Source organism: Haliotis rubra, unplaced genomic scaffold, assembly GCF_003918875.1.
Source record: "Haliotis rubra isolate DU_JTF1 unplaced genomic scaffold, ASM391887v1 Scf168, whole genome shotgun sequence".
In the NCBI taxonomy this organism is placed as follows: domain Eukaryota; kingdom Metazoa; phylum Mollusca; class Gastropoda; order Lepetellida; family Haliotidae; genus Haliotis; species Haliotis rubra.
The window spans coordinates 1,178,894-1,192,547 of NW_025765647.1; the positions used below are offsets into that span (position 1 = coordinate 1,178,894).

The 13,654-nt window shown below is 43.6% G+C and overlaps 1 protein-coding gene across 1 annotated transcript; it reads left to right on the forward strand.

Moving 5' to 3' along the window:
- The first annotated feature begins 4,972 nt into the window (after positions 1-4,972).
- Positions 4,973-10,492, forward strand: LOC124272254 (glycine-rich cell wall structural protein 1.8-like). Its single transcript, XM_046707416.1, has 4 exons — positions 4,973-6,188; positions 6,300-6,454; positions 7,217-7,443; positions 9,079-10,492. Exons 1-4 carry the CDS (start codon positions 4,973-4,975, stop codon positions 10,157-10,159), a joined length of 2,679 nt encoding a protein of 892 aa, XP_046563372.1. The 3' UTR covers positions 10,160-10,492.
- Positions 10,493-13,654: the final 3,162 nt, after the last annotated feature.

Genomic DNA, 13,654 nt, shown 5'->3' on the forward strand with positions numbered 1-13,654 from the left:
TACAGGTCAGCTTGACCTTTCTTCGTCAAATTTACAAATCAATGTTTTTGAAGCAAACCGAGTCGGTCTACATCTTCGATGTATTTAAAAACTGATCGAAATACTAAAATGTTATGCAAAATGTGTTACACAATTCGTGAAAAACGTGTTATATACTTGGCACATAAAGAAACTGTGCATACAAAAATTTAAAATCTAAATTTATCAAACCTGTGTAGACACATAAGGATTTAAACTCAGAGATTAGTGACATGAATCCAACATGCATGCACGTACCACGTTCCGTGACGTCAGTGGGTTCGTCCTTGAGACGTGCAATACGTTGTTGCACGTGCATTCCGGGAAAGAGAAACAGAGCTAATAAATGCCACACAATACAGTCACTTTGGAAAGCTCAACCCCTGCCCTTGCGATCGTTCAAAAAATTAAACGGCTATTGAAACGCATAGCATGCCAAGGCTCAGGTCTGCACAACGTCATGAGGCCATTGGGATGGTACGTGGGGGAATGTCTCAACGACAAGTGGCTGCACATTTCCACGGCCACCGGAACACCATTTCTGCACTGGTGAGAGGCTACCAGAACAGAAATGACGTCATCGATCGGCCACGTTCTGGACGTCCACGTGTAACAACGCCAAGACAGGACAGATGGATGAGGGTGACCCATCTTCGCCACAGGTTTCAGACTGCAGTGATGACTGCCCGAACCATCCCAGGACTTCGCCGTATCCACCCCAACACAGTTCGACAACGTTTACGTCATCACGGGATCAGACCACGACGTCCCACCATACGGCCTATCCTGACACAACGTCATCGACAAGCTCGCCGAATGTGGTGCCGAAATCATGTCCGCAGATACTTGTTTTGGTGGAGAAATGCTGTTTTTACAGATGAGTCCAGGTTTAACATTTCCAATAGTGATGGACGTCAACGTGCCTATAGACGCGTGGGAGAACGTTATGCACAAGCCTGTGTCTTGGAGAGGAATGGCTTTGGTGGTGGTTCCGTGATGATTTGGGGTGGAATAACAGCACGCCAAAGAACTCCTTTGGTGATTGTTCAGGGCAACTTAACTGGTGTGGGCTACAGGGATCAGATTCTTCGACCTGTGGCAATTCCTTTTCTGCAACGTCATGGCCCTGGGTTAACATTCCAACAGGACAATGCCCGCCCTCATACGGCAAGGGTTGCTATGGATTTCTTGCAACACCACAACGTTGACTTACTGCCTTGGCCTGCAAATTCACCGGATCTCTCCCCGATAGAGCATGTTTGGGACGAGATGGATTGACTTCTACGCCGTCTTCCTCATCCGCCAGATAACGTCCTTGACCTTGCAACAGAGCTTGAGAGAATCTGGCGTGACATCCCACAAGCCATCCTTGCACGTTTGATAGGCTCTATGCGTCGTCGATGCACTCCTGTTTTCAATGCCGATGGTGGACATACCCGTTATTGAGCTTGTGACATGGTCGTTTGACCCCTGTCCCGCTTCTGGACTCTCCCGACTTGTTATGGTCTCATGATCCCTCCATTGCAGTTTATATGTACCTTTGACATTGTTATCGTACTTATCAACTGGGATAATATTTTGACAATGCACAGTTTCTTTATGTGGCTACTATATATAATTCTTCTTTTTTGTTTCGCCGGCCAGTTGTCTTGCCGGTTAAGGGCGGAGATGATAATCACACAAAATTGTACGGATGGCCAAAAATGGAATTTATGTGTTTAGAAGAGTGAATGGTCCCTGAATTTGCGAAACACGTAGGAAATTAACATAAATATCACCGATTCCGTATCCACGCAACAGTGATTAACACACATTCCTTGGCAGCAGATTTGAAATGTTGGTTTGAAGATACGGTCCATTTAATGTTAGTTGCACTCAGCAATATTCCAACGGTCTGTGAATAATCGAGTCTGGACCATACAATCCAGTGATCAACATCATGAGCATCGATCCATGCAGTTGGGATACAATGGCATGTGGCAACCAAGTCAGCGAGCCTGAACACCCTATCGACGGCTCTTATAATAAGCACGGGCTGCTGAAGACATATCCTGACCCGGATCTACGCGGGATGTAGACATGGTTTAATACGAGAAGACTCATATGTTGTAGAAGACGAGGCCACAGATGTTGTGTAGCAAAAACCAAAAGATGTGAAAACATAAGATGTGTATTTCAGAATTTTGAATGCTACTTTGCATAGTGAATACCTCAACACACTACTTCGCGGTTGGGTAGCCTAGCAGTCGAAGTGTTAGATTGGCCACATGGGTACGCTGTGTGCGCCCCACTTCTGATATCGCCCGCCGTGATATTTCTGAAATATTCCGGTGAAAGAGGATTATCACTCACTCACTCATTCATTAGAATTTACCGCCTACATTTTTCAAGTGACATGACTCTCCTGCTATTTTATGTCTATTATCAACTGTTCAGGTCAAATACTTCATTGATCTATATTATAAATTCCATAACTTCGTTCGATATTGTCAAGATTTGAAAAAGGGTGGGAGTGTATGAATAGTGAATAATTATGAAACTTTAGAAAAGATTTATAACCGGGGATGAATCCAGTTTGTAAAACAGAATGCGTTTAATGATTTTCAACACTGGCCATTGCCGTAAAGGGCAACTGCGTGGGAACATATTGGCTAAATGCTCTGGAAAACTATACAACGTTTTGACGTACAGCCGCAGCGCATGACGGCAGTTTTAAAATTATTAAACGTTCTCCAAGTTCACCAGACTGGGCTTCGTCAGATTTCCACCAGTTTCAAACCTTGGAGAAAGAAGTGTCTAGCAAGCATCATGATGACGCCATTTCAGTTGCGGACAGCTTTTCAAACCTCCAGGAGGAAGCGTTTTACAACATTAGAACAGAGGCACTCAAGCATCGTTGGCGTACACTCCAGCATAGCTAGCATAAATGTGTGGATCACAGAAAATATTTAAAAATAGCACGCAAATTAGCCCCCTATCAACTTACTATATCGTATTACGATTAATCAATAATACATTTGTTTGCACAAAATATATTATTATACAAACTGGCTTCACATGGAAGCATAACACATTAACGCGACAAAACCATTTCCGTAATTAAGGAAAATTTCTCCTAAATGCACATCCCATTGTCCATTTTAAATTGCAGCATAAACTAGTAATTATGGATCAAACAGTTGTGAGATATCCTGCCCGACGGGCGAAGTCCGACATAAAACATTGTGTTCCTCAGTTTTGCTTGTGAATTGTTTTGTTAAAATTGTTGAAATACTGTAATATTTATACTTACATTATGGAAATAAGTACATTCTCTTTTATTTGATTCATAACGATAAATCCATGAACCTATTTTGCAAAATAACTCATTTTGTGTAAGTAAAATTCTGAATTCAAACCTTCCGTATAATGGTGTGGATGGGGATAGGATGGCTGCAACACCTAGATTGGTATAAAGCTGCTTGTTCTAGTCCTTGCTGACGCAGGGTTTCTAGTCATAGACAGTGAGATACCATACAGCAGTGTAACTTGAATACCCCACTCAAAGCACTCTCAACGTACCAGTCGTTGTGCTACCACAAACATACCGAACGCCAGACAAGGAACAAACAAATACCCTATTTTTACGGCGACGGCGATACAACCGACCTTCTGCTCTTTGCATATGACGACGTGCATGCGTGTGGATGTGTGGCTGCTTGTACTAGCCCAGGTGAGGTGAGGTGACAGTGGGTTTTACGTCGTGCTTGAGAATATTTCGCTCATATGACGACGTGCATGCGTGTGTATGTGTATGTGTGGCTGCTTGTATTAGCCCAGACTTCAGATGGTTTTATAGTGCTAGCTCACTGACATACCATGCCGCAGTGAAGCATGAATACCCCACTCAGACACATTATACTGACTCCGAGCCAACCAGTCCTTGTTTTGCCCATTAATGCCCAGCGCCAGACAGGGAACAACAAGTACCATAGTTAAACGTCTTTTGGTATGATGCGGCGGGGATCGAACCCGCGACTTTCCGCTCTCTCTAACCACTACACCACGGAGGCGGTCAAATCAATAGACCAGTGAGCTTGTAGACTTATGTCAGAAACAACAACTTGGGCACATATTCTCTCCCCAGTACTAGTTGACTCTTAACTGTATCGATTGTTACCCGACATTATCTATACATGATTCATGTAATGTTTATAAATATATTATAATATTGGTATCTTATCTGTACATCCTGTAGCTATATTACTTTAAGCCGTATGTATCACGGCTCTGTATATCTGTGATATTGTAATCTGGGGACCCCCCAACGCCCCCCCCCCAAAAAAAAAACAAACAAACAACAAACAAACAAACAAAACAAACAAAAACAAACAAACAAACAAACAAACAAACAAACAAAACAAACAAAAACAACAACAACAACATAAAACAAAAACCAAAAAAACATAATAATAATGCAATGGTTCTGAATTATGACAAACATATGACAGCTGCCACTGCACAAATAAGCCTAGTTGTACAAGCGTCTAAATGTCTTGTAAAGATTAGATTTACGGATGCCCAATGACATGTACATGTCAAGTATATTCTACAAGTCGTTGGTGGCGACTAACCTCCAGGAGAATGCCAAACAAAACAGTGAAAGGCCATCGTTTAGCATCCTCAGTAAACAATTATTACCAAGCATTAGGCATTCTCGAAGTAATTAACGCACTTTTCTACTTTTCAACCGCATAGTGTTTAACAGTGACACACATTATAAAAACATGTGTATACACACACTGAGACCAAAGCCCCTTTTTGGGTGAAAAAGAGTGTAACTAATCACGTTTCACTGTATTTTGCAAAGTCAACTAGAAAATTTCTTCATAAAAATTCATTTGGCTGGCCCTCCCAACCGCACAGTATAAATTGGGAGCCACAGATTTCTGCGCGACTTTCAACTGATGTCATCATGAGATTACCGTTACTTCTGGTGCTTGTGGTCTTCACTATTGGAGTGTCCTGTGGCTATAGTTCATCGAGACGGACCAGAAAGCCGCAGTACCACGGTGGCAGGACTACTGGCGTGATCAACGGAAGATACAGCGGAAGGAATACCGGTTCTTACATTGGCAAAACCATTCGTCGGCCCTCAGGAAGTATTACTGGACGTTGGGGTAGTACCGGCGGCTACTCTAGCAGCAATGGTGGCCTATGGGGAAGACTCCTTAATGGGAGATACCCCAGTCACGGCAATATAGGAAGACCAGGTTATAACTATGGAAGAAGACCCGGCTCAAGCTATGTGAGGATATCCAGACCATACTATCCTAGCAGCGGTTATGGAGGAAGATATGTCGGCTCAAACACTGGTGGGTACATAGGTGGTGGATATGGAAGAACACCTGGGCACAATAATAAAGGAAGATTCATCCAAAGCTATGGAGGAATACCCAAGCCCCCTGGAACAGGAAAACCTCGTCCCAGCTATGGAGGGGGACCTGATTCCAACAATGGCGGGAGACCCGGGACGGGAACTGGTGGCTACCCAAGCGGCAGTAACGGAGGAACAAAACCCGGAACCAATTTTGGTGGAAGACCCGGAACTGGAAATGGTGGCTACCCAAGCGGCAGTAACGGGGGTACAAAACCCGGAACCAATTTTGGTGGAAGACCCGGAACTGGAAATGGTGGCTACCCAAGCGGCAGTAACGGGGGTACAAAACCCGGAACCAATTTTGGTGGAAGACCCGGAACTGGAAATGGTGGCTACCCAAGCGGCAGTAACGGAACAAACCCGGTACCAAACAGGAAGACCGGAACTGGAAATGGTGGCTACCCAAGCGGCAGTAACGGAGGTACAAAACCCGGAACCAATTTTGGTGGAAGACCCGGAACTGGAAATGGTGGCTACCCAAGCGGCAATAACGGAGGAACAAAACCCGGTACCAATTTTGGTGGAAGACCCGGAACTGGAAATGGTGGCTACCCAAGCGGCAATAACGGAGGAACAAAACCCGGTACCAATTTTGGTGGAAGACCCGGAACTGGAAATGGTGGCTACCCAAGCGGCAGTAACGGAGGAACAAAACCCGGTACCAATTTTGGAGGAAGACCTGGCACCGTCAATGTGAGACCCCCAAGCGGCAGTGGAGGTGTATACGGTACCAATAGCGGAATTGACTATGGTAAGTTCATGTAAGTTGAAATTGTGAAAGATTGTGCAATTGCAATCAGCCAATCCACATATATATCTAAAATGCTGCCTATATTTTCAAACAATATGTCGCTACTTTCAGAACGCTGCTCTCAGTTGGCCGATAAAGGTTCCTCTGATTTCTTCACTGGACCATATTGTTTACAAGTAACACTCAAAACCTGTCGTCTACCCCGTGGGGTCGTCACGCAGATCAACCCACAACTTAATACCCTCCTACCTTCCTTTACCGGTCAAGTAAGTTTCGTGCACGATTATACCTTTTTTTGTCTAAAATAATGTTTGTGAAATTAATCCGAACAGGTTAAAATCAAACAATTTCCTTTCAATATATAGGATGAGTCGCCGCTGTTAGGGTCGTTTTAGAAGCTGCAAGGGAAGCTTCCCTCCGACCCCCTCAAAGCTTTATGATCGTGGCTTCGAGTTTTTGGCCTTGTACCAATTATGCCTGTAGGTTGGGCAGCAGCTTATCCGTGCTGATGTGTTTCATCAATGTGGTAAACGTCAAAGATCTGATTGTTTGATGGGCATTCTAGAAGTAAGTGACTCAAAAATGAGTCAAGCATGGGTTACTGAAGATCAATTTTAACCCGGATCTTCACGGGTGATAATAAATGAGTGAGCTGAGTTTAACGTCACCTGAACGTCAGTCTAATGGAGGAGAAAAGCCCGAAGTAAAGCAGATCTTTGACTCAAAAATGAAACATACAACTTTATGGATGACAACTTGCTTTTTATTGCATAGAGCGACGTTTCGATGTAGATTCTTACATCGTTACCAATCTAAAATAGCTTGATAACGATGTAAAAATCTACATCGAAACAGCTTGAAATTGTTTGATTGTTTGATTGTCATGAGTACGGCGAAAAACTACATTCACTTACTCACTATTTAAAAAAAAATGAAATTAACGTAAATATTATAACCATAATACAATTATGTTAGCCCGGACGTCTTGACCAATGTGTGTCTCGTTTGACCATGTTCACGTTTGACAGGCTGCTGACTATATGTTCAATGTGAGGAGGTGTATCACTAGGAGGCTGTTGCCGACACTAGAGGAACCTAACTGTAACACCCTACTGCAGAAGGCTAAGGGCAGCCTCACCGACACAGGCAGCTGCATAGACCAAGAAGGTTTCTGTACCGTTATGTCTGATGCCGAAGACGCAAGAAACCTGTATCTCATCTTTGGACTTTCAAATCCTAGTGACTTCCAGGCACGGTAAGATGCTCCTCTTACTCTTAATAGCAAGTTGAAAGAAACCTGTATATTATCTAGATCTTTAGTCTCCCCCTTCAACTGGCTAGCGTCCGCCCGGAGGGCGGAAGGTTGCGGGTTCGATCCCCGCCGCGTCATACCAAAAGACGTTAAACTATGGTACTTGTTGGTCCCTGTCTGGCGCTCGGCATTAATGTGTACAACGAGGACTGGTCGGCTCGGAGTCAGTATAATGTGTCTGAATAGGGTGTTCATGCTTAACTGCGGCATGGTATGTCAGTGAGCGAGCGTCTGGGCTAGTACAAGCAGCCATACATACACGCGTATGCACGTCGACATATGTACGATATATTCTTACGTACGACGTTAAACCCCTTTTTACCTCACCTTCAACGTGCTTTCAGATACGGTAAGAAAGACCACATGAACTGCATGCATATCAAACACAGCCATGCCAACCATTGACGTATCGAACAGACTGTCTCCAAATAAAACTTGTCCCTGTGTATATAATTTTCGTCATCATTTGGCGGTTTTGTCGAATCTCGAAGTATTTTCGAAGGTCCCACGAACTTCGACCTTCGACACAACAGTGTCTACCTGGATCACCTGCAATGTCAATGTTTTACTGCTAAAAGGACCCATTCCTGTCGTGACAACTTTAATTTCAAACATGACTCTTTCTATAATCATTAGTACTCTGTGTTCTTCCATTGTACGATTCGACTATATTACAAGCGTATGTTCATACTCCATACCTTGATCCATGGGGCATTCAGTGTGGTTATCATATACACTCTTACAAAAATGAAACGCATAAGCCATTTTAGGAGAATTTATTGCGTTAGTTTAAGAGCAATTATTTCATGTAATTTCAATGGTAAAAAGGTGAAAATTCGCCAACATAACAGCAGTATTTATTGTTGGGTTTCTGTTTACACATGTCATCAGTTCCCAGGTTCGCAGATCGATGCTCATGCTGTTGATCAATGGATTGTCTGGTCCAGACTCCATTATTTACAGACCGTCACCATATAGCTGGAATATTGCCGAGTGCGGCGTAAAACTAAACTCACTCACTTCGAGCCCACAAGATGTCGTCAAAGTCAGTACTTTGTATGGCCACCAATAGCAGCAATTACTGTTAAAAAGTTAAAATCCCCGCGTTTTGGTGCTGAAGCTGTTTACAATTACACAAAGATGACGTTTTGGAAACAAATAGTATATTTGTATTATTTTTGCCGCAGCAACACGAGTCCAATATTCATAACATCACATATGCGTTTCTTTTTTGAAGAGTGTATATCAGATGCCATCATCATAGATATTTGCTAAGTATCTTTCTTCAAAGGTTAAGGACAGATGTCAAAAGGAAATCAAATGAAGCTATAGAGGAAGCAATAAGCATCATCACTACCACTGCCTTATCTCTAAAATGTGTTTCTTTATTCTTACGAGTCCAGGTTTCATCGCAGAGTGGCAAGATAAAAAACAGGAATTTGGCTATGAATTTTAACCTCAGCCGCAAGTGAAATGTTAGTTTTCAATAATGGTCAAACAGTTCTCTTTAGCTGATTGGCCCAGGTTGGAAGTCACAATTCACTGCTGTGTTTGCAATCATGTTTTATCTGATTTCAGACTGTTGGATGTATTCCGTGGTCTTATCAAGAATTGCGATGGTAATGCCCAGAACAATTTTGAGAATATTTTCAACCCGGTCAGAGGATCTGGAGGATTCAACGGCGGAAACAATGGAGGAGGGCGTGGTAATGGAGGAAAGAATGGCGGAGGGCGTGGTAACGGAGGAAAGAATGGAGGAGGGCGGGGCAATGGAGGAAACAATGGAGGAAACAACGGAGGCTGGGGTGGCAACGGAGGAAATACTGGAGGAGGGCGTGGCAATGGAGGAACCAATGGAGGAGGGCGTGGTAACGGAGGAAACAATGGAGGGGGGTCTGGCAAGGGTGGAAAAAATGGAGGTTGGGGTGGAAACGTAGGAAATAACGGAGGAAGGCGTGGTAACGGAGGAAACGATGGAGGTGGGCGTGGTAACGGAGGAAACAATGGAGGAGGGCGTGGTAACGGAGGAAACAATGGAGGAGGGCGGGGCAATGGAGGAAACAATGGAGGAGGGCGTGGTAACGGAGGAAACAATGGAGGTTGGGGTGGTAGCGTAGGAACCAATGGAGGAGGGCGTGGTAACGGAGGAAACAATGGAGGAGGGCGGGGCAATGGAGGAAACAATGGAGGTTGGGGTGGTAGCGTAGGAAACAATGGAGGAGGGCGTGGTAACGGAGGAAACAATGGTGGTTGGGGTGGCAACGGAGGAAATAATGGCAGAGGGCGTGGTAACGGAGGAAACAATGGAGGAGGGCGGGGCAATGGAGGAAACAATGGAGGTTGGGGTGGTAACGTTGGAACCAATGGAGGAGGGCGTGGTAACGGAGGAAACAATGGAGGGGGGCGTGGCAATGGTGGACAAAATGGAGGTTGGGATGGCAACGTAGGAAACAATGGAGGAGGACGTGGTAACGGAGGAAACAATGGAGGCGGACGTGGTAACGGAGGAAACAATGGAGGAGGGCGTGGTAACGGAGGAAACAATGGAGGTTGGGGTGGCAATGGAGGAAACAATGGAGGAGGACGTGGTAACGGAGGAAACAATGGTGGATTTCGAACGACCACGATGATGATGATGGGTGGAGCTGGTGGCGACTAGACACACTCCAAATTGTGATACAGACATTTGCCCAGTGAATATCATTTATGAATAAGACATTACGTGATGCTAGACTGTTTCCAGACGCTTAGATATCACCATTAATGATCCGGTTCTATCTGACAAATTCTTTCACAGGACGCGTTGTTCTCATAACTATATAATGTTATAGAAGTGTGGTACAGTTTGAAGCTTTCTCTCTACGGCACACATACACTTTTCATTTATGCTGAAGGTAGATAACTAGTAACATTCAAAGAAAATTTCTGGTGCCATTCTTGTCGCCCTATGTACTTTTATATATGTATTCATAATAAAGCAATAAACATCTGACCATTGTGTGATTATTCCTGGCTTTATATTTACACCTGTAGAGATATGCCCCCATTATATACTAGGAATATTCTTTGGAATACACCACGATGGTAACTAGCGTTGAATAAAACGACTCCCTCAATTTTTGCATCGTTGATGCACAGGTCACGGTCACCAATAGCATCGGGTTTCAATGACGGTCAATAATCAGATCAGCGAGCCTGTTCAACCGATCAGCTTACGACATCCGAGAGTTGGCACGCAGGCAATATCTGTCGGTGAATGCATACACAACATTATCTATAGGACTATCCTAACAGTGGCCAGTTTCACTCAAAGCTCAAATCATTTTGGAGCAGATGTGAAATGCCTGTCTGAAGACAATACAATTAGGTGTGTGTGTCGTGTGAGAGTGTGAGAGAGAGAGAGAGAGAGAGAGAGAGAGAGAGAGAGAGAGAGGAGAGAGAGAGATTCTCTCTCTCTCTCTCTCTCTCTCTCTCTCTCTCTCTCTCTCTCTCTCTCTCTCTCTCTCTCTCTCTCTCTCTCTCTCTCTCTATATATATATACGAATGCGGATCCGGTCGAAACTCAAAACATACCTGTGGTCTCACATCGTAAGGTTAGAGTAGCTTCCCTTTGAGAAAGGGCGGTTACTCTAGAGGTTGGACTAATGGAATGCCGGGACAGTAAAATAAAAACACAATGCAATTGTTATATTGCCTATGTATCGTTACGCCCCCGCTTCAGTTGGAACACTTTATGTCAAGAGTCTCAGAGTAGGGGATATGTTTTACAGGTGAAATTGCAGGAACATACATCGATGTCTGGAAAGCAAAGTAATTGATGTATGTTGTATGTAAACTCCCAAACGTAATATTGTCACAATTACAACTTATAATAGGAAACTGGTGCAATGGTACATGTCCAGACGATGCGAAATTATTTGCACTGATTGCATGTGCGAGCACAACGTCCATATGTCATCCCACAACATACTGCACAACATTGGAATCAGAGGGGGTTAGTTGTGTAGGGAACATCCGCATTAGGATGACATGATGGGGGCTATTCCCGCTCACCCAGCCCTATATTAGTTAGTCCTATCTATTAGAGATTAGGATTAGCTTGACCAGCTACGGTGTAAGGGTAGTAAGTTACCTGTGAGATTATATCCATGCAGTTTTACCCCTACTTTGAGGACACAACAAGGTCTTCATCTGGCATACACAATAAAGAATACTAAAAATCAAAGTGCGCTCGATTTTGTCAGTGGTAGAATCACAGGTCATTACTACCTGGACATCAGCATTGCACCATTCGAACAGCATTTTGCGCAGTGTTTCATCTTTCAGCATTATAATGTCCATCGTGCTCATTCCTCTAACAGCAAAACATCAATTTCATGCCGTGGCCAACACTCTGCCCTGACTCCTCAAGTGCATCAGGATGAGGCAAGGTGACATTGGTTAAATTATCACAAGCATACCTCGAATAATTCGTACATGCCTACCCACCTAGGGCGGTTGGCTGCAAAATGCAAATTTCAAATTTGACCCCCGACCTCTTTATCAATCCACCGCCTCATCAGGCAGGACACTTTAGATCCGATCTATCTACCTCCCCACAAGGAATCTCGAACTATGTCAACCATAGAGTGTACGCCTTTTAAATTTTGTAAGTGCTGTGGTCACCCATGAGTGTTGATGGCACACCGTACAATGACCCTTCAAAACCGAACATTACGACATTGGGTGACGCTAGAGTCGCTAAAACGTTCTCTTAAACATCTGTATATCATTGCACGCCAATAACAGCTGTCCAGAAGTAGCCAAGGTTCGTCTGTGAATAGTTTTTTCCGTCCAAGTCTTGTCTTCTGAACCCAGACGCTGTCAACTGCAAGCTTGGTGTGCCCTGTGGTGATGTCGAAGTAACGTTTGGCAAATCGCTGGACGTCGGGACGGATGTTGTGCTCCCTCAACCGGTTGCGTACGGTTCTCAGATTTTTGATGCCAACCCATGAACTGTCTGTGCTGCTAGCGTAAAAGTTGATGTCGTGGTGTCGATGTCGTAGATTCACCAAGCGAGTATTGTTGTCTGGCTAACTTTGCGTGAGCGTTATTTATTGTTAAACAAATGTGGTATGAGTACCAGATAGCTAAGCAATCATCTTCACTGTTTATTTTCAAAGAACACCTGCATGTATACCATGCTTCTGACAAACACCCAAACACGCACTGTGTACGTCATGCGTGAACAGCCACGAGCAACTTATGAATCACAACCATGTTGTAGAGAAGGTGTCGTCTCAGGACGCCGACCTTTCGAATTCTAGGACTAGTCTAGGACGCCGACCTGCGGTTTCTTTTGAAGGTTAGGTTCTGATTAGGCGTAATTAGGGTTGCGGATAATGTACTCTAGATGTTTTGATAAGGTGAACTCGTCGCACTAGGTGAACATATCGCAGTGGAACGCAATGGAAAACCACAACTCACATGGGCCAAGAACCAACAACCACCTGGAAGGATGGCATTCACGTCTGAAGAGACAGAGAAGTCTTAATGAATATCTATTGAATGTAATTTAGAATAAATATATTTTTATTTTATATTAATTTTCATATGAAAATTCATTTGAGACACACTTACCTTTTTCATAAGTTTATATTCACATGACGTAAGAGATATTCTCTTTTAAAAACGATACATCATTTTAAGTGAGTGAGTTTAGTTTTACGCCGCAGGTGCATACATTGTTCATGAAACATCCAATGAATGGGCAAGACACGGAATCTTGCAATTAAATACATGTTTATGTTGTTGACAATATTTTTTTCTAAATTACCGATGCTAATATTAAAAACATTAAAAAGGAAATGCCAACATTGTATAAATATTGAAGGTAGATTGGGTATTCTACACGGAAATGTGATAATTATTGAGGTAAACTCCCGGCCACGTTTAGTCAGTGGATAAAACCGCCCCTCTATTTAGACTAGACGAACATCAGCCAACAAAATACACACACAGGTATCCCCAGCGTTTAGACAGGTAAGCCTGTCTACTGTGAACAAACATTGCAAGCGTCACTAGCGAAGTGAGATTCCCATCGTGTTTGTTATACGTTAAGGTTAAATACTCAAGAGTAAAAATTCACGTAATGATTTAACTAATTAACATTGCG